The following is a 26801-nucleotide window of genomic DNA, read 5'->3' as shown; positions in this document are numbered from 1 at the left end:
TGATTTCAGCTTCGGGCTGGCTCTGAGAATGACACTCTTGCAAGTTGCTTATTATTCAGAGTTTTTAGCCAGGTGAGGCGGGAGGAGGTGTGGTTGGGGTCCATTCTCTGTCGTTCTGGTTAAGCCTCAGTCTTAGGTAGATGCACTGTCCTGAGTCTCAGGGGAGTGGTCTTAGTGATCTTACCCTTCCCCCCACCCTCAGGGACAAAGTTCTGAACCTGGCCAGTATTTGGACCCCTCCTCCGGCTGCACAGAGATTTCACTGATATCCTTAGGGCAACAGTATTGCTTCATTCTCTCTAAATGAAAAGTCCCTTTGGAGGAAGGACAGGAAAGCTTTCAGGTGGAATTTCTTGCCTTTCCATAGTGGGGGCTGCCTTGTCTCCCTTCCCCAGTGTTGCCCCTCCAAGAGACTTTATCAGAACTGTAAATTTTTCTCTATGAGGGCCCCGTGGGATTCCTGAGAGAAGGAGTGTGTGGACTTCCCGCTGTATTTGCAGCCTCAGGGACTGCGCTATCTTGCCAGTGCCCACTCAGCCTCCAGCCATTTGCCAGCCCTGGAGGTGTACTCCTTTTACTCGTCCTGCATGGTGACTGCTGCACGTCTCCAGGTAATCCAGCTCATGGTGTGTCTCTCTGAACAGGTGCCCATCTTTCTCTAGATCCTGGACGGGTTGATTGGTGAGTTCAAGAAAAGCTGTCCAGCTTTTTTTCAAGGTAAGTTTGGGAGGTTTATTCAGCTCTCTGCATCTCTGAGCATAAAGCAAGAGTCTCTTTCCTTTTATTATTAAAATTATTTGCAAATTGTGGTAAAATATGCATATATAAAGTAGACATACACCTGTGTGTTAGTTGCTCGGTCTTATCCAACTCTTTGCGGCCCCATGGACCGGGGCTCCCCAGGTTCCTCCTCTGTCCATGGAATTCTCCAGGCAAGAATACTGGAGTGGGTGGCCACTTCCTTCTTCAGAGGATCTTCCTGACCCAGGGATTGAACCTGGGTCTCCTGCATTGCAGGCAGACTCTTTACCATCTGAACCACCAGGGAAGCCCAACTACACAGTTCAATGGTTTTTTTTTTTTTTTTTTAGAATTTTTATTTTTTTATTTTTTAACTTTACAATATTGTATTGTATATATTTTGCCATATATCAACATGAATCCGCCACAGGCATACACGTGTTACATTCATCTTGTTGTGCAACCATCATCATCACCCATATCTATTACTTTTTCTGTTATTTATTTTCCATTATGGTTTATTAAGTCAAGTCGCTCGCTCAGTCGTGTCCGACTCTTTGCGACCCCGTGGACTGTAGCCCACCAGGCTTCTCCGTCTATGGGATTCTCCAAGCGAGAATACTGGAGTGGGGTGCCAGTTCCTTCTCCAGCTTCCATTAAATATAGGAGCTCACATACAAACACACATAGACATACACATTCACAACATAGGTTAGAAAACAAGAAAAGATGGGGGGGAAAGAGTAAAGAGAAACAACAGAGAACATGTTAAAACAATGAGATTAGAACATTTATTCACACCACATACAAAAATAAACTCAAAATGGAATAAAGATCTAAATGCAAGATCTTAAACCATAAAAACTCCTAGAAAGAGAATGTTGGCAGGACACTCTTTGGCATAACTCATAGCAATGTCTTTTCCTTTTTTTGGATCTGTGTCCTATGGGCATAAGAAATAGAACCAAAAATAAACAAATGGGACCTAATTAAACTTAAAAGATTTTGCACAGCAAAGGAAACCAGCAACAAAATAAAAAGGCAACCTATGGACTGGGAGAAAATATTTGCAAATAATATGACCGACAAGAGGTTAATATCAAAAATAAATAAACAGCTCATACAAATCAATGTCAGACAAACAAATGACAACCCAATAAAATATTGGGTTCAAGGCCTGAATAGACATTCTTCCAGAGAAGAAATACTTATGGCCAACAGGCACACAGAAACAAGCTTAGCATTGCTTATTACTAGGGAAGTGCAGATTAAAACAACTATGAGGTGTCACTTCACATCCGTCAGAAAGGCTATCATAAAGAAGTATACAAATCACAAATGCTGGAGAGGATGTGGAGAAAAGGGAACACCTGTGTGCTGTTGGTGGGAATGTACACTGGTGTAGCCACTGTGGAAAACAGTATGAAGGTTCCTCAAAAACTAAAATTAGCATACCATATGATCCAGCAATCCCACTCTTGGACATAGAGCTGGAAAAAATGAAAACACTAATTTGAAAAGATACATGCACTCCAATGTTCATCAGATCAGATTAGTCGCTCAGTCGTGTCTGACTCTTTGTGACCCCATGAATCGCAGCACGCCAGGCCTCCCTGGCCATCACCAACTCCCGGAGTTCACTGAGACTCACGTCCATCAAGTCAGTGATGCCATTCAGCCATCTCATCCTCTGTCGTCCCCTTCTCCTCCTGCCCCCAATCCCTCCCAGCATCAGAGTCTTTTCCAATGAGTCAACTCTTCGCATGAGGTGGCCAAAGTACTGGAGTTTCAGCTTTAGCATCATTCCTTCCAAAGAAATCCCAGGGCTGATCTCCTTCAGAATGGACTGGTTGGATCTCCTTGCAGTCCAAGGGACTCTCAAGAGTCTTCTCCAACACCATAGTTCAAAAGCATCAATTCTTCGGTGCTCAGCCTTCTTCGCAGTCCAACTCTCACATCCATACATGACCACAGGAAAAACCATAGCCTTGACTAGATGGACCTTTGTTGGCAAAGTAATGTCTCTGCTTTTGAATATGCTATCTAGGTTGGTCATAACTTCCCTTCCAAGGAGTAAGTGTCTTTTAATTTCATGGCTGCAGTCACCATCTGTAGTGATTTTGGAGCCCAGAAAAATAAAGTCTAACACTGTTTCCCATCTATTTCCCACGAAGTGGTGGGACCAGATGCCATGATCTTTGTTTTCTGAATGTTGAGCTTTAAGCCAACTTTTTCACTCTCCACTTTCACTTTCATCAAGAGGCTTTTTAGTTCCTCTTCACTTTCTGCCATAAGGGTGGTGTCATCTGCATATCTGAGGTTATTGATATTTCTCCCGGCAATCTTGATTCCAGCTTGTGTTTCTTCCAGTCCAGCATTTCTCATGATGCACTCTGCATATAAGTTAAATAAACAGGGTGACAATATACAGCCTTGACGAACTCCTTTTCCTATTTGGAACCAGTCTCTTGTTCCATGTCCAGTTCTAACTGTTGCTTCCTGACCTGCATACAAATTTCTCAAGAGGCAGATCAGGTGGTCTGGTATTCCCATCTCTTTCAGAATTTTCCACAGTTTATTGTGATCCACACAGTCAAAGGCTTTGGCATAGTAAATAAAGCAGAAATAGATGTTTTTCTGGAACTCTCTTGCTTTTTCGATGATCCAGTGGATGTTGGCAATTTGATCTCTGGTTCCTCTGCCTTTTCTAAAACCAGCTTGAACATCAGGAAGTTCACGGTTCACGTATTGCTGAAGCCTGGCTTGGAGAATTTTGAGCATTACTTTACCAGCGTGTGAGATGAGTGCAATTGTGCGGTAGTTTGAGCATTCTTTGGCATTGCCTTTCTTTGGGATTGGAATGAAAACTGACCTTTTCCAGTCCTGTGGCCACTGCTGAGTTTTCCAAATGTGCTGGCATATTGAGTGCAGCACTTTCACAGCATCATCTTTCAGGATTTGGAATAGCTCAACTGGAATTCCATCACCTCCACTAGCTTTGTTCGTAGTGATGCTTTCTAAGGCCCACTTGACTTCACATTCCAGGGTGTCTGGCTCTAGGTCAGTGATCACACCATTGTGATTATCTGGGTCATAGATGTTCATAGCAGTATTATGTTCATAGCAGTATTATTTATAACTTCTAAGATGTGGAAGCAACCCATGTATCCATCAACAGATGAATGGATAAAGAGATGTGATATATATATGAATATTAGCCATAAAAAAGAATGAAATTCTGCCATTTGCAGAATGGATCTAGAGAATACTATGTTCAGTGAAGTAAGTCAGACAGAGAAAGACAAGTACTGTATGATATCACTTATGTGGAATCTTTAAAAAGTCAAACTAGTAAGTATAACACAAAAAAGACTCACTTGGGGAATTCCCTGGTGGTCCAGTTGATTAGGATTCAGCACGTTCACTGCTGTGGGCCAGGGTTTGATCTCTGGTCATGGACTAAGGTCCCATAAGCTGTGTGGTTGGGCCAAAACAAACAACAAAAGGCAGATATAGAGAACTAGTGGTAACCAGTGAGGAGAGGAAAGTGGTGGGGGTGGGGGGGAGCAGGCAAAATAGGGGTAGAGGATTAAGAGTTAGAAACTAATAGGTATAAAATAAATAAGCTACAAGGATATATTGTACAGCACAGGGAATATAGCCAATATTTTATAACTATAAATGGAGCATAATCTATAAAAATTTGAATCACTATGTTGTACACTTGAAATTAATATAAAACATATAAGTAAATCAACTATACTTCAATTAAAAAAACACCTAAGTGCCTTGAAAGGTTGAAAGCAAGAAGATGGAAAAAAGTCATCTTCTGTGTCTGTGCTCAGTTGCTCAGGCGTGTCCAACTCTTTGCAATCCCATGGACTGTAGCCTGCTAGGCTCCTCTGCCCATGGAATTTTCCAGACAAGAATAGTGGAGTGGGTTTCCATTTCCTCTTCCAGGGTATCTTCCTGCCCCAGGGATTGAACCCGAGTTTCCTGCGGCTCCTGCATTGGCATGCAGATTCTTTACCACTGAGCTACCTGAGAAGCCCCAAAGTCTAGATAACTGTGAACAAAAGAAATGGTATAGTTTGGTTAATATCAGACAATCAAGAACTCTAAGGTGAACATTTATTTTAGCGATAGAGAGTAGGTCACTATATAATGACAGAAGATACAATTCACAAGGAATGCACTGTTTCCCTGGTGGGTCAGAGGTAAAGAATCCCCCTGCAGGTTCAGTTCCTGAGTCAGCAAGATCCCCTGGAGAAGGGAACGGCAACTGACTCCAGTTTTCTCACCTGGAAAATGCCATGGACAAACGAGCCTGGCGGGCTACAGTCCATGGGGTTGCAAAGAGTCAAACACGACTAAGCGATTAAAACAGCAACAGCAACAATAAGTATATAGAATCAGGATATATTAAACAAACATTAGTGGAATTACAGGCATAAACTGAGACGCCTATGGCTATATTGATAGCCCTCAACACATCTTTTCCAATTACTGATAGGTTAAAGAGACAAAAAATTAGAAAGATTTAAGATCCTTAACGCAGTTTGGAGACACAAAGTGCTCTGCATTCCACCCTTAGAGACTGCCTTTCGTCAGTATCAGAGTGTAGATCGATAAGTAGGAGTTATTTAGAAGGCTGTATCTTTGGAAGAGGCATCTACTTACTCTACCTGAGCTTAGGGCATGCTGTGTGTGTGCTCAGTTGCTTCAGTTGTGTCCGACTCTTTGTGATTCTATGGACTGTAGCCCTCCAGGCTCCTCTGACCGTGGGGATTCTCCAGGCAAGAATACTGGAGTGGGTTGCCATGCCCTTCTCTAGGGGATCTTCCTGACCCAGGGATCAAACCCACATCTCTTACATCTCCTGCATTGGCAGGTGGGTTCTTTACCACTAGCACTACCTGGGAAGCCCATCCAGAGCTAACTGTCCTCCTCAAGGTCTCCTGCCCAGGGACGGAGGCTCAAGGCACATTACTGGTTGAGCCACACTACACCAGAAGAAGATGTGAGCAAGGAGCTCTCAGCCATGGAAACAGGGCTGGGTTTGCTCCCAGTAGGGGAGTTAGAACGTAGTGGGACATAGTGGAGACAAGGTGGAGCCTTTACCTGTGGTTCCAAAGGTTGTAACCTGGAAATTCACATGTTCCCCCAGCTCCTGGTCATCTGTAGACCTTTCAGTTGCAACATGCTCCTCAGTTTACTGCCAAGAGCAACCTCGGCCACGTGGGGAAGCTGGGCAAAGAGGTAGGTTCAGTGATGAGGCTCTGGGGACACTCCTGACCAAGCAGGCTCAGGAACCAAGGAGGATGCTGGGCTTGAAAGTGCCTTAAGGAAAGTTGGAAAATAGGAGAAATCTCCCCGTCATCCTTCTCGGTGGCTTAGATTCTTGGGGTTCTAGAAATTTAAGCAAACTACTTTAATCTCTTAAAATGTTTTTCAGTCTTACCACTATGCATCTATGAGAATGATTAAAATAAAAGCATTTACATTAATACATATACATTACTGTATATATGATAGATACCCAACAAAGACCTACTGTATAGCATAGGGAAGGATACTCAATATTGTGTCCTAAACCACATATCTATATCTATATATCTGAATCACTGACTGTACACCTGAAACTGACATGGCATTGTAAATCAACTATACTTCAATTAAAAAGCAAAAAAATATTTACAATACTAAGTTCTAGCAATCATGTGGAGCAGGTGGAACTCTCATCGAATCCTTGTGGAAATGCAAAATAGTACGGCCATTTCGAAAAACATTTTGGTAGTTTCTTATAAATGTGTGTGCATGTGTCTCAGTCGCGTCCGACTCTTTGTGAACCCATGGATGACAGCCCCCCAGGCTCTTCTGCCCATGGGATTTGTCAGGCAAAAATACTGGATTGGGTTGCCATTTCGTACTGCAGGGAATCTTCCAGACCCAGGGATCGAATCTAGCAGGTTTGATCAACTTCAGTACTGACAGGCGGATTCTTTACCAATGAGCCACCAGGGAAGTAAAAAGATACCTTACATTCATGCAAAATCCTATATGCAAATGTTTGTAGGGAGTTTATTCATAATTGTCCCAAACTGGAAAAATCCAAATATCCTTTAGTGAATGGATAAACAACCTGTGAGACATCCATATAGTGGATTTAGGACTCATCAATAAAATGGTACAAACAACACACACAAACATGAATGAATCTCAAATGCGTTATGCAAACATGTTGTAAACTTTATTTGGCCATGCCATGAGGCTTGTGGGATTTTAGTTTGCTGATGAGGGATTAGACCCTGTCTCTCAGCAGAGACAGCATGGTGTACCAACCACTGGACTGCCAGGGAATTCTCTGTTGTAAATATTAATACTTTACAAAAACCCTGCTACATAACAAATGAATCAGTTGGGGCCAAAATACCATAATAACTTGATATACAGCATCATTCATTTAAAAAATATGTGAAAAGCACTTGAAGAGTTGGAAAATTTAAAACACTTCTCCTTGAACTTCTCTTTCCATTGCTCTTACCCCACAGACTTTTAATCTGATGAAATACAATCTTACGCTCAAAAGCCTTTTATTCATGACTTTTTCATATTGCTATGCAGCAAGAACATGAGTTTAAATTAAAATTTAGCCTTTTCATTTACAGTGATCATAAGACTATAGGAATAAAATGTTTTCCTTTGGATTGATTTTCACTCCATTTGTTATTTAAATAACATAATAATAGTAATGACTATATAAGTAAATATATTGAAATTATTGATAAATAAAATTTTATTGATACATTCCATAGGTAATGCAACTCAATGATATGTAAGTTCATGGGAACAAATGGAGTTCGGTTATAGGTATGTCACTCGGTTCTTTGAACTTCTAGCAAGTTGCCCCCCAGTCACATAATTCTGTATAATAAAAATGTATTTTAATGATCTAGTTAAATGTTTAAGAAAGTTTTATTAAGCCCTCTTTCAATTTTTATTTAGACATACAATTGGAAAACCTACCCTTGAAAATAATTTGTTTCCAGTAATTAGAATACTGATCACAAATCACAAGTGATTTTCTTAATTTCTGGAAAGTTTACCAAAAAGGTTTTAAGAGTATTTGCCAAATGATCAAAGATGTTTGATTACATCCATTACTCTTTTACTTAGACACCTTATATAATCTTATATGTTCTGTAAATGTTGGAAAGCTTAACCTGATTGAACTTTGATAGCATATTTTCATAAAATGCATTAATCTTATTGAAGTCCTTTAGTACATTTAAAAAAATCTTTGATGCTACAGATTTTCAGTTCAGTTCACTCACTCAGTCATGTCTGACTCTTTGCGACCCCATGAACCACAGCACGCCAGGCCTCCCTGTCCATCACCAACTCCTGGAGTCCACCCAAACCCCTGTCCATTGAGTCGGTGATGCCATCCAACCATCTCATCCTCCGTCATCCCCTTCTCCTCCTGCCCTCAGTCTTTCCCAGCATCAGGGTCTTTTCCAATGAGTCAGCTCTTCTCATCAGGTGGCCAAAGTATTGGAGTTTCAGCTTCAGCATCAGTCCTTCCAATGAATATTTAGGACTGATTTCCTTTAGGATGGACTGGTTGGATCTCCTTGCAGTCCAAGGGACTCTCAAGAGTCTTCTCCAACACCATGGTTCAAAAGCATCAATTCCTTGGTGCTCAATTTTCTTTATAGTCCAACTCTCACATCCATACGTGACCACTGGAAAAACCATAGCCTTGACTGGGTGGACCTTTGTTGACAAAGTAACATCTCTGCTTTTGAATATGTTGACTAAGTTGGTCATAACTTTCCTTCCAAGGAGTAAGCATCTGTTAATTTCATGGCTGTAATCACCATCTGCAGTGATTTTGGAGCTCAGAAAAATAAAGTCAGCCACTGTTTCCACTGTTTCCCCATCTATTTGCCATGAAGTGATGGGACCGGATGCCATGATCTTAGTTTTCTGAATGTTGAGATTTAAGCAAACTTTTTCACTCTCCTCTTTAACTTTCATCAAGAGGCTCTTTAGTTCCTCTTCACTTTCTGCCATACGGGTGTTGTCATCTGCATATCTGAGCTTATTGATATTTCTCCCAGCAATCTTGATTCCAGCTTGTGCTTCTTCCAACCCAGCGTTTCTCATGATGTACTCTGGATATAAGTTAAACAAATAGGGTGACAATATACAGCCTTGACATACTCCTCTTTATTTGGAACCAGTCTGTTGTTCCATGTCCAGTTCTAACTGTTGCTTCCTGACCTGCATACAGATTTCTCAAGAGGTAGGTTATGCACTATATTTGTGGAAAAATGTTAACCAAATTGTCTAATTGGCAAAGTCAGTCCTCAGTCAACCAAATCAAATGACTTTCTTCCATAAAAAGATTGAATTAATTGTTCAATTTAAATGTTTTAATACACATTCCTGTAGCAACTATCATTCTTCTGAATTCTAATTCTATTGCCCAAACAAGTCCCCTTCCAATCAAAATGAATTGATTCTGTTTTAAAGTTTCCAGATTTAACAAGTACAAACACGTGATGACCAATTCAATTTGGGGGGTTCTTTTGGCTGTGCTATACAGCTGAGGGCCGAAGAATTGATGCTTTTGAACTGTGGTGTTGGAGAAGACTCTTGAGAGTCCCTTGGACTGCAAGGAGATCCAACCAGTCCATCCTAAAGGAAATCAGTCCTAAATATTCATTGGAAGGACTGATGCTGAAGCTGAAACTCCAATACTTTGGCCACCTGATGAGAAGAGCTGACTCATTGGAAAAGACCCTGATGCTGGGAAAGATTGAGGGCAGGAGGAGAAGGGGATGACAGAGGATGAGATGGTTGGATGGCATCACCGACTCAATGGACATGAGTTTGAGTAAACTTGAGGAGTTGGTGATGGGCAGGGAAGCCTGGCGTGCTGCAGTCCATGGAGTTGCAAAAAGTCAGATATAACTGAGCGACTGAACTGATTGACACAGCATGCAGGATCTTAGATCCCCAACCAGGGATGGAAACCATGCCCTCTGCAGTGGAAGTGCAGAGTCTTAGCCCTTTGACCTCCAGGGAAGTCCCAACCAACTCAGTTTGAATGAATAATTTTTGGTGTAACTACAGTCCTTACATTGCATGGGATATGCTTATACTAAAAATGATAACTGGACATCCTATATTATATTTGGTAATCTTATTTATCCGTATCCTTCCCTTTACCCCTTTTCAGGCGTTCTGCTTCCTACTAACTGACTATAGGCTAATCCGATCAACTAACTTTCAAGAGTTAATAGATGTTACTTCCCTGGTGGCTCAGTGGTAAAGAATCCACTTGCCAACTCAGGAGACTTGGGTTCGATCCCTGGGTTGGGAAGATTCTCTGGAGAAGGAGATGGCAACTCACTCCAGTATTCTTGCCTGGAAAATTTCAAGGACAAAGGAGCCTGGCAGGCTACAGTCCATGGAGTCACGAAAGAGTCAGACCTGACTTAGCAACTCAACAACAACAACACACTTTGGCATAAAAACTTTCTTTCTTCCCTACCCTCTTCCTTTCTGTCTTCCTCCCTTTCTTCTTGCCTCCTTCTCTTGCTATTTTTGAAATTTACTCCGAGAGGCAATACAGTAAGACATTATCAGTTCTTCACATTATTAAAAAAAAAAATAGATAAAGGCCAGGAAAATACATAGAAAATGGAGACTTAAGTGGGGGAAGATGTCCATTTATCTGGTTGTCTGGACATATCATAAGCTCCTAGGCTTGGATAACATCAGAAGGAATAAGAGGGATCCCTTTGTTAACCTCAGGCTTCCTTTGTGGCTCAGCTGGTAAAGAATCTGCCTGCAGTGTAGGATACCTGGGTTTGACCTCTGGGTTGAGAAGATCCCCTGGAGAAGGGAAAGACTACCACTCTAGTATTCTGGCCTGGAGAATTCCATGGACTGTATAGTCCATGGGGTCGCAAAGAGTCAGACATGACTGAGCAACTTTCACTTCACTTTGTTAACCTCAGATCAACTGGCATCTTTTTGGCTCTTGGGGCACTAAAACCCAGTGGGATATGCCCAGGCCTCCCTGCAAATCTCATACCATCATCAGTTTCTTGTTCAGTGGAGCAAAGAAAAGATTCTCAGTAGTGTCTGGGGTTGCCCCAGGACTGATTGTGGGCAAATCAACTTGGTGTTCCAGACAGATCCCTGTGATCATTCATGTGTGGCCTCTAGCCTGGGAGCAAGACAATGGGCAAGTGTCTGGGTAGGTAATGTACAATCCACAGCAGAGCGTGGGGCCCCTGGGAGGGTGTTGGCACTGAGAGACCTGCCCTGCTTGCCATGTGACTGACCTCACGTGATGCGCCTTGGTTTTCTGCTCTGTGAACTCAGGGAATTGGTGGGTCAGCTCCAAGGTTCATCTGCAGATGCTTGCTTCTCTCTGGCTTGTGCCTAATCCCTGCCCTCTTCTCTTCCCCTTCCACAGGCATCTTCCTCTCCACAGCTCCACCTTCTCCTGGAGAAATGTTGCGCTCCTGCTGCTTCTCTCCCTCTCTTTGGAGCAAACATCTGCCTCGCCAAGCTACAGAGTCAAAAGTGGGTTCAGAAAAGCTGCAGCTGCTCTTCTTTAGAAGGAGATCTTGGGGACTGAGGATTAGACACGAGGACTTATGTTAGAGGAGGCCACTGCGATGGTGGCTTCAGAGAACTAGCCCCACTCACCTGTCCTGAGCCCTTTAAATCCTCCCCTCACCTTCCTCCCCCCAAATTATTCCCCGACTTTTCCTGATACATGTCTTTTCCAAGTTTAATTTTTGAAAATTTGTCAGTTGCTGGGCAGGACTCTGAGGGCAGAAGACTGATGAGGAGCCTGGTGCAGTAGTTGAGGGGGGAGATGGGAGAAGGTTGGGCTTCCCTAGCAGCGAGAGTGGTGAAGAATCCACCTCCCAAAGCAGGAGGTGCAAGAGACACAGGTTCAATCCCTGGGTTGGGAAGATGCCCTGGAATAGGAAATGGCAGTCCACTCCAGTTTTTTTGCCTGGATGATTCCATGGACAGAGGAACCTGGCAGGCTCTAGTCCATGGGGTCGCAAAGCGCTAGACATGACTTGGTGACTGAGCACACAAAGCATGCCTGGGAGGAGGTCAGCTGCTGCCCTGAGGAAGTGGAGCAAAGAGGAAGAAGAGATGGGATTTAGAGAGCTGAACTGACCCAAGTCTATGACTGGTAAAATGCTGGGGTGGTGGCGAGCGAGGGAATTGAATCTCAGGATTCTAATAACAGATCAGGGGACTGTTGATGCCAAACATCAAGACGGAAACAGAGAGAAGGTGCTGTTTGGACGTGGGGAGATGCTAGCTCCATTGTCTTCTTCTTATTCTTTTAACTGAAGTATAGTTGATTTACAAAATTGTGCTGATCTCTGCTGTGCGGCAAGATGACTCATATATATACACACATATATACATTTTAAAATATTCTTTTCCATTATGGTTTATCCCAGCGTACTGAATATAGATCCCTGCGCTATATATCAGGATTTTGCTGTTTATCCACTCTAACCCCGCACTCCCCGTCCATCTCCCTCGCTCCTCTCTCTTCCTTAGCAACCACGGGTCTGTCCTCTATGCCTGAGTCTGTTTCTGTTTTGTAGATAAATTCATTTGTGCTGTATTTTAGAGTCCATGTGTAAGTGATTAGTTCCATTTTAAACATGTTGGAGCAGAGGTGTTTATTAAATGCCCAAATGGTGTTTTCCATTGGCTATAAAGTGTCTTAGCTTGGAAGAGAGGCTAGGTCTGAAGGGAGCTATAGGAACCACAGTTGGGATTGTGGGAATGGATGTGATCTCCTGGGAAGTATGAGCCAAGGAATGACAGGAGAGGCCTGATACCATCTTCTTTTCTCAGCTTCAGGCCATCCTTGGAGAGTGCATTAAGGATAGCATGAAGGGGGGGCATCCCTGGTGGTCCAGTGGTTAAGACTTTGCACTTCTGATGCAGGGGGCACAGGTTTGATCCCTGTTAGGGGAGCTGAGATCCCACATGCTTTGAGGCTTGGCCAAGAAAATAATAAATAAATAAATAAATAAATAAATGTTTTTAAAAAGGGTAGTATGAAGGGCAAGAAATATATTTGGAAAGCACTAGAAATCTCAGTGGCCAGTCCTCACCAAAGAAGCGGGTCTTCTGGAAAAAGCCATGGACTGGAAGTCCCAGACCTGCCCCCAATTCACTATATTATTCTACGTGACCTCGCTCTTTCTTATTTTAACCTATTAGATTAAGAAGTTGATACCAATGATAAATATGTTTTTTTCTAATTCGAAACTTCTGTAATTTCAAGATTCAGTAGTATCCAAAAGAGTCACATCTCTCCGGTCAGATTCCACCAGAGAGATGCTCAGTTTTGAGACGTGGAGCCACAATAAATATTGTATCAGTTATCTTGCTGTGTGACAAATTACCTGTAGGTTGGAAGTCTGGCATGGAGTGTTGAGGTTCTCTGCTCAGGTTCTCACCAGACTGAAATCAAGGTGTCCATCAAGGCCGCCATTCTTATATGGGCTCAAGGGTCTCCTCCTATCTCATTGGTTGTAAGCAGAATCATTCCTGGAAGCTGTAGCACTGAGGTTTCCTTACTGGTTGTCAACTTTTAGCAGCCACCCTCATTCCTAGGCAATTAGCTTCTTCCATCTTCAAAGCCACAAATAGCGGGCCAGATTCTTTTTTGAATATCTCTGACCTCTTCTCTACCAATCTGGAAAAAACCTTCTTTTAAAAAGACTTAACAGATTGGGCTGAACTCCAGTTACTCCTTGCCTCTCTGGGAGGCTCTCTACAATCAGCAGGGGGTTCTGACCTTGGCTCCTTTCAAATCACTGCTTCTGTCCTGGGTCCCAGAGCAGGTGAGATTTTGTGTGTGTCCTTCAACAGTGGAATCTTTTTCACAGCCCTCTGCCTCTCCTGAAAGTAAGCCCCTCTGGCCTTTGAAGTCAAGCATTCTGGGTCTTGTCTTCCTGATATAGGACTCCTGTGTTGGGGAGCCCAATGTGGGACTCAGACCCCCTCACTTCCTGGTGATAATCTCTTCAAATTGTAATTATCGTTCTATTTGTGGGTTTCCCACCTGGGGTATAGGTCTTGAGTAGACATCTCTGCCCCTCCTACCCATCTTATTGTGGTTCCTTCTTTGTATCTTTCATTGTAGAAGATCTTTTCTGCTAGTCTTCTGGTCTTTCTCCTGCAGAGTTGCTCCATGAAGATTTGTAATTTTGGTGTGCCTATGGGAGGAGGTGAGCTCAGAGTCTTCCTACTCTGCTATCTTAATCTTTCTGAAGAGCCTATAGAGATTGTAATTCTCATTTCATAGATGGGAAATTTATAACTCAGACAAAGGAAGACATTTCCCCCAAGATTATTTAGCTGTTGTGTAGAGTCAAGCACCTAAGCCAGAGTTGTCTTATTTATAGTGATTCTTCCACTCCACCATTTCTTCCCCCTTAGAGACAACTGCAGAGTCATAGAGTGGAACTCAGATTGGTCTTGAATTCACAAGGAGTCAGGAACCAAAATCAGGGCTCCTGACTCCTATGTCCATGATATTTCCACCACTCCTTACTAATTAACTTCCCTTATCAACTAAGATACAGGAGGCAGAGGAATTAGGCATTAAAATAATTAGTTTTGGGAGGAGAAAGGAGATCCTGAATTTAAGACTAGGGTCTTGATCCCTATAAAACCCTCTGCCCTGGAATCTGAATGGGTAAAGAAAATGTGGTATATATTACTATTACTTGGCCATAAAAAGAATGAAATAATGCCATTTGTGGCAACATGGATAGACCTAGAGATGATCATGCTCTGTGAAGTAAGTCAGAGAAAGACAGATATGATTTCACTTATACATGGAATCTAATTAAAAATAATGTAATGGACTTAGTCATGAAACAGAAACAGACTCACAGATTTTGAAAGCAAACTTATGGTTACTAAGATGCTTCCCCTTTGGTTCTACCTGGGCACAAATTCCTGATTCAGATCTACCTAAATGTGTGAAGAATGGTGAGAGGTAGACCCTGAATACAACAGAGTGACAGTTAAGAATTGAAGGTAGAGTATAGGACTGAAGGAATCTCACTATCCACTTTTTTCCATGGGCTGGTAAGAGCTGAAACTCTCAAAAGATGTGAATTTGGACATTTTTTTCTTACAGTGAAGCCAGGAAAGTGCCCCCAGGAAAGGATCACCTGTAGTTCTAAAGCCCCAGACTTATGCAAAACAGATTTCAATTGCGATGAACACCTCAAGTGCTGCTCTTTTGCCTGTGGGAAGAAGTGCATGGACCCGTATGAAGGTAGGGCCATCCAGGCTGAGAGCAAGGGTGTCTGTGAGGTGTCCTGCTTCCTGCTCTGTCAAGACCTGATGGAATGACCCCCTTGAACGTTGTTATAGGGAGGCCAGGGTTCAAGCTTTTCGCCTTCTCTAATGAGCCTCCCAACCCTCAAGTACAAACAATGAGTCTAGGCATGGTGGACATCAATGGATACTCTTGATGTTATTCTTCTTTGTTCCAACATCCAATCGCTCCCAGTAACTAAAGCTTGCTGCTTGTTCACTGTGTGTCAAGAAACTATTGTTGGCACTGTGGCAAGTAGCAACCTCAGTTCAGAGGCTGGACTTGCTCTCTGATTCTTTGCCCTTCGAGGAGGTTTTCTGGTAATTCAAAGTATCTAATAGTAGGGAACTGTGCATTTTGTATAGATTCACTCTTCATTCATTCATTCCTTCAACAAATAAGTAGTGTCAATGCCCTTGGTTAAAGACCACCAGAAACAGATCTGCAGTTGAACAAGTTGAGCTTATCACTTGCTGCAGCGAGGGAGAAAGTTCACCGCAGACAATTTGAGGTGTCTCGAGAAGAAACTGTTAGGAAGTATCTACTACAGGATGAAGGCTTTGATTGGGGAATTTGGGGGAAGATCTAAGGAAGTGGGAATTCACCCTAGATTGGGTGCTGTCAGAAAGTGGGGGGAGTTGTATAACTATCCTGGTAAGTCTCTTCAATAGAGTGGGAAGGCTAGGAGGAGGGTAAAGCTGTAATTGGTAGAGAAGCATACATCACTCATAGGTGTTTGGTATTTTGTAGGTTTCACAGTGATCTTTTTTTTTTGGTCCCACTCTATCACCTCAGAGTAACTTTGTTTGATGTGGATGTCCTATGGGATTAAGTCCAACAGGAGAACAATATGGCTTAGCTGTGAGCATCAGATCAATTTCCAGACAGAGAGGGACTGCTCTTTTTCTGTCTCAGTACCTCATTCTTTCTATGTGCCAGGTGCTTTGATAGGCAGTTTGGATACAGTTCTTGAACAAGTCTTTCCCTCTCAAAACTCAAAGCAGTGAAGAAGTAAGATCAGCTCTGAATCTTTCTTATATGCTCTTTGTGACCACCTTTGCAAGGTAGGAAGAATGTTCAGGGATGTTAAAGAGTGACCATATAGAGCTAGGACCGGAACTTTTATTGATCATGGCTCTTTCTACAACTTGGATAATAACACCTGGAGCTATACAAAAGCTGAGGGCCTAACCCCTATCTTTTTTGCTACTCTTATGTTCTTCCCTCTCTGTCTCCTGTCTCAGAACCCTGCTTGTTACCCTTAGACCAAGGACACTGCAAGAATACAGTCCAGCAGTGGTATTTTAACACCAAAGAGCGTGTATGCAAACCCTTTTTATATGGAGGCTGCCTTGGGAATGCCAACAACTTCTCCAAGAAGGAGGACTGCATGCAGGCTTGCTTATCAGCTGGTAAGACTCATACCCTTGGCAATCTGTGAGCCTAGTCTGATGAGAAATAGTATACCGTCCCAGTTGCAGATTCAGGCTTTGAGGTGAAATTGCCTTGGTTTAAATCTCTGCTTTGTCATTCACTGGCTGGGTAGTCTTAGTTTTGTGTCTTTCATGGGCTTTAGTTCTCCTGTCTATAAAATGGGAATAATAATAGTCTTTACCTAAAATCTTTACCTAAAAATACCTTTACCTAATACCTTTACCTAAAGACTTTACCTAAAGTCTTTACCTAAAGGAGTTGTGCCAAAAAATGAGGTAGTGCATATCAATTGTTGGTAAACTTTGGCCAGTGGGACCTGAGAGTCATGTCTACACTTTGGAAACAGGTTATTTTCTCATGACATTGACCTGCTGAATATTACCTAAGGATTCACCCAAGAATGAAGCATAGACAGGTCAGCTCTGGAATCCCATGGAATAGGGATGGAGCAGGGAGAAGGTGAAGAGTAGAGCAAGGAAAGGGTTTCCCTGGTGGCTCAGAGGAATGGCAACCCACTCCAGTATTCTTGCCTGGAGAATTCCATGGACAGAGGAGCCCAGGGGGCTACAGTTCATGGGGTCAGAAAGAGGTGGGCATGACTTTCACTTTCAGAGTGGGCTAAAGGTAAAGTCTGTGGATTAATTCCTGTGCAATGACCAGTAAGGATACAGCATGACAGCGTGATACAGAGCTTAGGAGTCAAAATACTGGCTAGAAATCTGTCTTTCTCACTGCAAATTTCTTCGCGTCTTTGAGTTTCAGTTCCTCCCCTTGTAATACTGGAATAATAGTATTGGAATACTGGAATAGTACCTCACTGAATTGTTGACAGGGTTATGTATTATCAAGGACACACAGATTTGACAAGGTTACGGGGTCACTAAGGAGGAGGAGGAGGAGAGCAAGAAGGAGAATGACAGGGACAAGGAGAAAAAAACATTTCTTGCTGTCAGGGAATTTACAATCAGATGAGGGCAAACAGAGACATGCACATGCATCCTTGATATCTGTCTTTCTCAATCAACATCCTTTGTTAAGAAGTCATTTTAGACTTACCTGGAAAATAGATCCAGAATCAGATCAGTTCTTACCACAACCACAGCTGCCACCCTAACCTGAGGTGGCATCTTCTCATCTAGATTAATCGCAATGACCTCCTAACAGATCTCCTTGTTTCTCTCCTTCCCTTCTTACAAGTCTGTTATGAACACAATAGCCACAATGATTCTTTCAAAATTCGAGTCAGATCACATCACTCCTCCTGCAAAGTAAAGCATGTCCCCTAAAATAGCTTACATGGACTTGTGTGGATGTCACATAATTAATCCTACCTTGTAGAGAAGGAAACTGGAGTCATTCATTAACTGGCAGGACGGGGACTTTACCTTGGACCTTCAAACACCAAGTTTAACTCTCTTTCTATTGTATCTCCTGATACAGCGGAGCATTTCATCACTCCACAGCCTACTAGAGGTGCCCGTGGACAGGGTAGAATGAACCACATCCCAGAAAGAGATACTAGTTTTAAAGAAAAGGAGAAGCTGTTTGAAAGGTGATGGGAGAGGATGGGGTTTGAAGGAACTCACATCTGCTCTCATTTCAGTCAAGGATGGACAGTGCCCACTCTTCCCTTTTAAGAACCGTATGGAGTGTTCAGCTTCGTGTAAGAGTGACTACGATTGCCCCTTAAATGAAAAATGTTGCGAATCCATGTGTGGCTTTGATTGTGCCATGGCCTGGACAGGTAAGGACTGGGGATATACTTCCCAAAGTCTACTGGGCAAACCCTGAGAATGCCAAGCTGTCCCAGAGTGGTGGATGCCCCTTTGTTTAACTCAGAAGTCTCTCGGGAAATTTCCCTCACTTAATGGCCAACCAGGGCTCTCATGTTGCCTTCTTGACCTTGGGAGACTGTTGTGCTATTCTTCCAAGCCAATCTTGCATGGTAACCCTCTTCATATTTCTCAATGAAAATGTATTTATTTCAAGTCTCATTCTTCAGTGTCCTGCAAGGTGACTGTATCCACTTATTCATATAGAAAATTCATAACCATTCATAGGTATAATTCAGATGAATCCTATGTCTGCACAGAACTTCATGTAAAGTGTGCAGGTGAAAAGATGGGTAGCAAAGTGCTGTTGGAGTAGAAGCGAACTCTTCCTCTATAGATGCTATTCATTCCCTCATGCAGTGCTAAGATACTGTGGTCTTGTCCCAGGGATTGTCAGTGTTTTGAGGAACAACATGGTATGGCGGAAGGAGTCAAAGGCTTTTCAACTGACTTCAACTTTCCTGCTTGTTTTCTGTGTGACCTTAGGCAACTCAATTCCCCCTTTATGGTCCTTAGTATCTACGGTTTATAAAACAAGGAAGTTCTTCGTGTTCTCTAACACTCCTACTTCTGGTACTCTGGGATTAGATAACCCAAATCTATTAATTTTGTAGAGTCAATAAGGAATCCTATCAGATTTTATAAATCAGAGATGGCAAAACTTTGTTTTCTGCCCATTAAAAAATATTTATTTTTAAATGAAGGATAATTGCTCTACAGTATTGTATTCATATCTGCCAAATGTTAACATGAATCAGCCATAGGTATGCATATGTTCCCTACCTCTTGGCAAGACTTTCTGATTCTCCTCAAATAATTATTAAAATTACTTATCACATAGAAGTTGATACTCCACCTATTCCACCTTATTGTTACTCTAGGGGGGAGGGTAAGAAGCTTAATTAGAGGAAAACCTTATTTAAGGTTCCCAAGACTCCCCTAATTTGTCTCAAAGTATGGTCAAGTATTTCAAGGTCAAGTGTCTTGCTTTACCTCATAAAGTCAAAGCAGGTTTTTGCCCAAACAAGCCGCCAATATGTTCCACGATTGATAGACCCAAGTGCCTGCAGGATAATGATTGCCCATTGACAACGAAGTGCTGTTCACGCTGTGGACTAAAGTGCCTGGAATCCCTGAAATGAATAGTAAGTTTAAAATGTTATCATCAAAATAATTAATGATGATCAGTATAATAAAAGGGCTTCCCTTGTGGCTCATGTGGTAAAGAATCCACCTGCAATGTGGGAGACCTGGGTTCTATCCTTGGGTTGGGAAGATCCCCTAGAGAAGGGAAAGGCTACCCACTTCAATATTCTGGCCTGGAGAATTCCATGGACTGTATAGTCCATGGGATTGCAAAGAGCTGGACACGATTGAGTGACTTTCACTTTCGGTATAATAAAGAGCTATCAATTTTGTCTTGCATCCGACTAGTTTGCTAAATGGCCTTATTAAGTATAACAATATTTATTGGGGTTACTTTGATTTTATATACAATCATATAATCTGAAAATGATGATAAATTTGACTCTTTTTTCCCCCAACTTTATGACTTACTTTTTAAAAATTTCAGGGCTTTTTATATTATATAGAACCTCTGAAATAATGTTGAGAATAAATTCAATAAGCTCTAGCCCTGTCCAGTTCTTTATTTTAAAGTCAGTGTCTCTGGCTGTATAAAATGACATTTGTTTTTGGGTTTGGGACATATAGGTTTTATTGCCCTTGGGTCATTTTCTCTTTAATCCATTTATAGCTGCTGCAGAAAATTACTACTAAATTTTGTCATATATTTTTTCAGCATCTAGTGATGCAATTATTTTTTTCTTCTAATTTGTTGGTATAAAAACGTATACAATTTTTTTCAATACCTTTAGACCATGAAATTTCTGCACCTGGTCTTATGCCTCTGGATATGTTCCAGTGTCTCCTACCTTATAGTCTATGGGAACTTAAATAGAATTTGTATCCTACTGTTGTGTGAAAATTGTATAAATCTTAATTACATCAAGTTGGTTCATAATGTTTTTCAGATCTACTATCTTCATCTACCGGAGAAGGCAGTGGCACCCCACTCCAGTACTCTTGCCTGGAAAATCCCATGGATGCAGGAGCCTGGTAGGCTGCAGTCCATGGGGTCGCTAAGAGTCGGACATGACTGAGCGACTTAACTTTCACTTTTCACTTTTATGTACTGGAGAAGGAAATGGCAACCCACTCCAGTGTTCTTGCCTGGAGAATCCCAGGGACGGGGGAGCCTGGTGGGCTGCCGTCTATGGGGTTGCACAGGGTCGGACACGACTGAAGCAAGTTAGCAGCAGCAGCAGCAGCATCTTCATCTACTTTTCTGTACATTCATTTTATTAATTTCCAAGAGTTTGATATTGAAACCACAACTAAAAATCTTAATTTATCTACTTAAACAATGGTAAAATATAGTGGAATTACATGTAACTTTGTTCTGTATTTTCCAAGTCTCCTGTAAATGTGTTACCATATTTTCATAATTTAGAAAATAAAAAAGAAAGACAAAAAAAACTTACACAAATTTTCATATGTTGAACCATCCTCATATTCCTAGAATGACTTTAATCATGTTGAAGGTATAATTGAATTAATACATTGTTGGTTCTTTTAGCAGATAGTTTATTTAGAATTCCCATATCTATAGTTAAAAGAAAAAACTAGGCCTATGATTTTTGAGTGCTTTGCTATTTGAGTCATATTACCTCAGAAAACTAGCTTGGAAGACTATTTGGGAAACTTGCCTATTTTCGGCTCCTTCTATAATAGTGTGTGTGTGTATATATATGTATATATATATATATATATATATATATTTTTTTTTTTTTTAGGTTAGATAGGATTTTTTTCAATTGAGGTATACAATTGATTCACAATTTTAGTTTCAGTGATTCAGTTATATACACATACACATGTAAATATCATAATGGTATATTTTTACTTATTTTTTGATACTTCATCTTAGGGTTTGTATAGGCTTTCTACCTCATCTGTAAATTTTGGCCTATTTTGCTAAAATTGATAAATTTTCTCCCTATTTATAAATGTATGACTTTATAGTAATATAAATTATTCTGTATACAGTCCCTTTCTTTTCTTCAACTTTAGTTAATATTTTCATTCATGTTTCCACCCCCCCCCCACCTATCCATCAACCATTCAGTCCATTTATTCACCCATCCATCCACTCACTTTGCCCTCCGTTGACACACGTTTCGACTAATTTATCTTTGCACCCATTCTTTCACCCATATATCCATCCAACTTACCCTTCTCATCTTCCTTCTGCCTGTTCAGCTGCCCAATTTATATCCAATCTTTCATCCATCTACCTAGTTATCTACCTACTTATCTTTCACACTAACACACTTCTCTCATATCCATCAATGTACTTCTCCATCATTTCTACATCCATCTTTCTTCCTTACACCCACCAATAACTCATATGCTTTCCATTCAAACAGCTTTCATCAATAGACCCATTCATTGCATCACTAACCTATCCATACTTTTATCCAAAGCAGTTTACTTCTTGGCCCAGCCATTCATCCACCCATCCATATCCATGCATTCATGCACTTAAATATTCATGCTACCCTCACTCTTTCTTCTTCCTACTAATCCAACCACCTTCCCACTTATCACACCTTGGTCCATCTATCCATCCACATGTCCACTTACCAATCCTGCACCTCCATAGCTCATTCAACAGAATGTACTGAATATTTATTCTGGGCCTATTCATGTTCTAAATATGAGGTTCTACAACAAGGACATACTGAATAGCACAGAGAACTCTACTCAATACACTCTAATGACCTAAATGGGAAAAAAATGTGAAAAAGAATAGATACATGCATATGTACTAGGAATCACTTTGCTATACACCTGAAATTGATACAACATTGTTAATCAGCTATACTCTGATATAAAATAAAATTTAAAAAAATGTAAATCTCAGACTTCCCTGGAGGCACAGTGCATAAGACTGCCTACCAATGCAGGGGACATGGTTTAATCCCTGGTCTGGGAAGATTCCGCATGTTGTGGAGCAGGTAAGCCTGTGACCACAACTACTGAGCCCTCGGAGCTGCAACTACTGAAGCCCATGTGTCCAGACCCTGCACTCCCCAACAAGAGAAACCACCACAGTGAGAAGCCTGCATGCCACAGTGAAGAGTAGCCCCCACTCACCACAACCAGAGAAAAGCCCATGAGCAGCAATGAAGACCCAGTGCAACCAGAAATAAGATAAATAAATAAGATTGAAAAATGTCAACACCAGGATCTAGACACAGACCTGCTCAGGGGAGCTCAGAGTTTCTTTGGGAAACCAACATGGCACTCAGTGGTTAAGTCAGAGGCAAAGGGAACAATGCAGAAAGCCAGGGACTGGAAGTCAGCATGTGATATGTCCTGGTCTAGTGAAGAAGCCGAAGTTTCCAGGTAGAGGCCATCTACCTTGGTGTCCTTTGGAGTCCCTCATTCTGAGCCCAAGATTGGCCCTAGGACAGAAGTGTGGCTAAGGCAGAGGTAGGGCACACTGACCGTTGGGGAGATGCCAGAGGGAAGGAGGGACAAAAATCCAGGTGGATCCTTACTCAGCCTTCTCCGAGAAATTAGATGAAGGAATGGTCCCCAAGCAACATTAATCCAAGGCCCCCAAAATGTAAATTTCATTTCACCTGCTTCTAAAGTGGCTGAAAATTTAACAAGACAGAATGGGATAGAGCAACCAGAAATTCTGAGATTTCATTTAAGAAAATTTACAGAAAAATTCAGTCTTATTTGGGAACCCTGGGAACCACTTGGACACTTACAGACTCTGTTGGCCTTTAGTTTCTCTGTGTGTTTGCTCAGCCGCTCAGTCATGTCCGACTCTTTGCAACCCTGTGGACTGTAGTCCACCAAGCTTGTCTGTCCATGGGATTCTCCAGGCAAGAATACTGGAGTGGGTTGCCATTCACTTTTGCAGGGGATCTTCCTGAACCTGCATCTCTTGCACCTCCCGCGTTGGCAGGCAGATTCTTTACCGTTGCACTATTTGGGAAGCCCTGGTCTTTAGCCTGTGTTGCCTAAAATATCATTTTCTTCCTCTTTGAACTCACCATTCCTCTCTACCTTCAACTCTCTACTAAAATAGTATATCCACACCAATGCAGAAGATTCTCTCATGACCTCTGGCAAGGGCTTAGGAACCCAACTCCCTCCTAACTTTATTTCTGACACTCACTTGCTAGGTGAAGTTGGGTCAGCATCTTCACTTCTCTGGACCATATGATCTCTAGCTGTAATTTGAGGAAATGGGACTTGATGGGCCCCCAGAGTTTTTCCACTTAAGTATTTCAGCTTTCTATTCCCCGCGGGCTGAGTTTGGGAGAATGCAAGTAGTAGAATAAGAAGGACGCTACTGCTTAAGACATCTTGGCAGTTCATTAAAAATTCTGTTCCCTAGTTTCTTTGTGGGATCTGGTGAGATCATGTAGTTGGTGGGAAAGTATTCTGTAGTGCCTGATGTTAAGCTTTTGATTGTCGGGACATCCATTTTGACGACATCCCTCTTGAGTAAGCATATTGCCAGTTATTTGACACAGCGAAACAACTTGGCAAGGAACCAGGCTGCCCCCATCTGTGAAGTTTCCCTCTTAGAAAGCCCAAGTACTGAAACTGTGTTCAAGCCCCTGTGTCCTTGTCTTTTGAAGTAAAATATTGACTCAAGAGTTAATAGTTGGGAAATGTGAAGATGCAGAAACAAAGAATAGCTGTTGACTGGGGAGCTGGTAACATTATCGACTATAATTCTGTCACATAGCAGAACTCCCGAATTCCCAGTTCCCTGAAAGATACAGATGAAGGCCTGGCACAAGTTCCTAAGTTGTTTTTACAGGAAGAAGACTCCCTTCAGATGAAAACTGCTCACTGCAAGAATATAGACCCTGCTGCTACTGCTAAGTCACTTCAGTCGTGTCCGACTCTGTGTGACCCCACAGATGTCAGCCCACCAGGCTCCCCTGCCCCTGGGATTCTCCAGACAAGAACACTGGAGTGGGTTACCATTTCCTTCTCCAATGCAGGAAATTGAAAAGTGAAAGTGAAGTCGCTCAGTTGTGTCCGACTGTTAGCCACCCCCTGGACTGCAGCCTGCCAGGATCCTCCGTCCATGGGATTTTCCAGGCAAGAGTACTGGAGTGGGGTGCCACTGCCTCTCCGAATATAGACCCTAAACTGGTTGAAATCAGGACATTGAAGATGCTTGAAACTTCACCTGGATGCCAGTCAATCTGAGAATTGTCCACAAGCTGATGAGGCCCTGCTCCTTGAACACTAGAGAGCTCCTGTCTAGCTCGCCCAGGGTGGGTTACACAATCTTGAGGGCATTAGCCCCCTGTGGACTCCTTCCCCTGGCAAAGCACTAAAAGCTACTTTTTCCTATTTTACCCAAAACTCTTGTCTCTGCCTTTTTATTTGGCACTGGTGAACAGAGGCTGAGTTTTGGCAACATAACCTAGATGACTAACCACTGGGTGACCCGGTTTCTCCCTTCCATGCCCTCATTCCTGCTTTCATGCTTTAAACTCATCAATAAAGAGTGAAGTCTTAGGATTTTCCTGTGGTCCAGTGGTTAAGAATCCACCTTCCAATGTAGGGGATGTGGGTTCAATCCCTGGCTGGGGAGCTAAGATTCCACATGCCATGGGGCAACTAAGCCCAATGCCACAACTAGAGAGCCCACTCGCTCTAGAATCCATGCTCCACAAGAGATTCCCAGCTACTGAGCCCCTGCAACGCAGAAAAGACCCAGTGTAGCAAAAAAAAAAAAAAAAAAAAGGGTGGAGGGGAGAGGGGCAGAAATTGTTTCAAAAAAAAAAAGAGTGAAACCTTAGACACTCCATCTTGAACCCTAATAAAGGCAGAGCTCCAGGTCTACACTTTCTTCATCTTTCTCTGCATGTGATCTTAACTATGTGGTCCTCGGGCCTGTCATGTACCCTCCAGGACTTGTGAGTAATAAAAACCTTGTTCTGCAAAGTTCCACTAAAAAAATACAATTCAACTGAGTAAATTTGAAGGTCAAACTGGCTTTCTTAGGTGACTGATGAATTGAGTAGCATCCATCGAACTGCTAGAAGGTGCTCCAATGGGTTGTACAAAACGGAGGGTTTTTATAGGAAGAGCTATGAGACAAGGGAGCTATAAGCAAAAGAAAAGAAAGGATTACTTTTAGACTGGGCTATGCTTTTGGAGGGAAGAGAATCACGGGTCCTTATCACAGAGATTGCCTGTTCTTGGGGAGTGGGACACATGGAGATGGCCCACACGACAGATTGCCTCATTGGTGCTGACCCAGGAATTCCAGACTGAGTAATGCTACATTTCTGGTGAAGGTCAAAACTGCAGTTAGGTTAGGTATTAAATCTAGGCTTGGTATCATAGACTTGAGCATAAATGATGCCATTTGTGGCCTGTGGTTTTTCCCTTTAACAGTTCCTTGAGGATTTTGCAGAGATGTGTCCTGCAACCACCCGAAGAACCACAAAGGTTAGTCCAGACCCAACCTCGGCCCTGGTGATGATGGAAGGAATGTCTGTGGGGCTCTACAAGAGTAAATACAGGCTGTCTGAGTGCCTCAGGCAGTCTTGGCCAAGAACATCACCATCAGTAGGCTCAGACCCACATGATAGATTCCATAGGGACTTTGTCATGATCCTAGATTTTGTGACCATAGAGTCAGTCATGGATAATAAGGTTGGTTTTTGTCTGGCTTCTCCAGCAGATAAGACAGTTGGAAAATAAAGCTATGCCCAAATGTGCAACATCTATTTAGGGAAGAAAACAGTGACCCTACTGATGACATTTGTCTCTTCCTCTACCAGGACTGATTGACGGGCTGGGGTTCTGGGTTCCGTAGCTGAAGGAAAGCTGACAAGTCCTACAGCACCACCCCCCACTCTCTCCCACAGCCTGTCTGTTAGTTAGAAGTCCGTTAATTAGTTAGAAACCAGAAACTCTGCTGTGTTATTGACATTTACTGAATTGTGGTCTCAGGCACGTCTCTTCCCTTCACAGTTCCCCATCAGACAACAGGGAGTTTGCACCAGATGGTAGATGGTCTGTACAAGCTCCAACCTTCCTGACCCTCCCTCCTGCTCTCAGGACAATGCAATCTGGACAAACATTATCTGCAAACTCTGCTATCAGCCTGCTTCCTCCTCCCCACATCACTCTGGGGCAACATCTTTACTCTTTGGTCTTAATCAGAGTTTGAGTGGAGTGAGCCAAAGAGAAAAAGGACGATGGGAGGCCAGTGTGGGAGAGGGAGCAAAGAAACATAGGGACCATGGGAGACTTACAGAAACAAAGAG

The 26801-nt window shown here is 42.4% G+C and overlaps 1 protein-coding gene across 13 annotated transcripts; it reads left to right on the top strand.

Moving 5' to 3' along the window:
• Positions 1–177: 177 nt before the first annotated feature.
• On the top strand, positions 178–26630 carry WFDC8 (WAP four-disulfide core domain 8). 13 transcript variants are annotated; one of them, XM_070801760.1, is made up of 8 exons: positions 178–611; positions 5909–6000; positions 11237–11346; positions 14966–15106; positions 16393–16560; positions 18186–18326; positions 19417–19559; positions 20448–21216. In XM_070801760.1, the coding sequence occupies exons 1-7, from the start codon at positions 588–590 to the stop codon at positions 19554–19556; spliced, it is 816 nt and encodes a 271-aa protein (XP_070657861.1). In that variant the 5' UTR covers positions 178–587; the 3' UTR covers positions 19557–19559; positions 20448–21216. The 13 variants fall into 13 exon arrangements, 12 of the variants coding, with proteins under 12 accessions (XP_070657861.1, XP_070657862.1, XP_070657864.1 ...); XM_070801761.1 differs by having other exon boundaries at positions 604–717; positions 20448–21215; XM_070801763.1 differs by lacking the exon at positions 5909–6000 and adding an exon at positions 13961–14045 and having other exon boundaries at positions 606–717; positions 20448–21219.
• The last annotated feature ends 171 nt before the right edge of the window (positions 26631–26801 follow it).

The sequence above is a fragment of the Bos indicus genome, chromosome 13, assembly GCF_029378745.1.
Source record: "Bos indicus isolate NIAB-ARS_2022 breed Sahiwal x Tharparkar chromosome 13, NIAB-ARS_B.indTharparkar_mat_pri_1.0, whole genome shotgun sequence".
In the NCBI taxonomy this organism is placed as follows: domain Eukaryota; kingdom Metazoa; phylum Chordata; class Mammalia; order Artiodactyla; family Bovidae; genus Bos; species Bos indicus.
The sequence above is the reverse complement of the archived record's forward strand: the minus strand, read 5'-3'. Positions and strand labels throughout refer to the sequence as shown.

What these genes read in the sequence shown, in the direction of transcription:
- WFDC8 (XM_019972742.2), top strand. Translation starts at nt 10,821, where the DNA reads ATGCCCAGGCCTCCCTGCAAATCTCATACCATCATCAGTTTCTTGTTC. An exon ending in GCAGGCTTGCTTATCAGCTG is followed by an intron (nt 16,561 to 18,185) that starts GTAAGACTCATA and finishes CTCTCATTTCAG; the next exon opens with TCAAGGATGGACAGTGCCCA. An exon ending in TTGTGCCATGGCCTGGACAG is followed by an intron (nt 18,327 to 19,416) that starts GTAAGGACTGGG and finishes TACCTCATAAAG; the next exon opens with TCAAAGCAGGTTTTTGCCCA.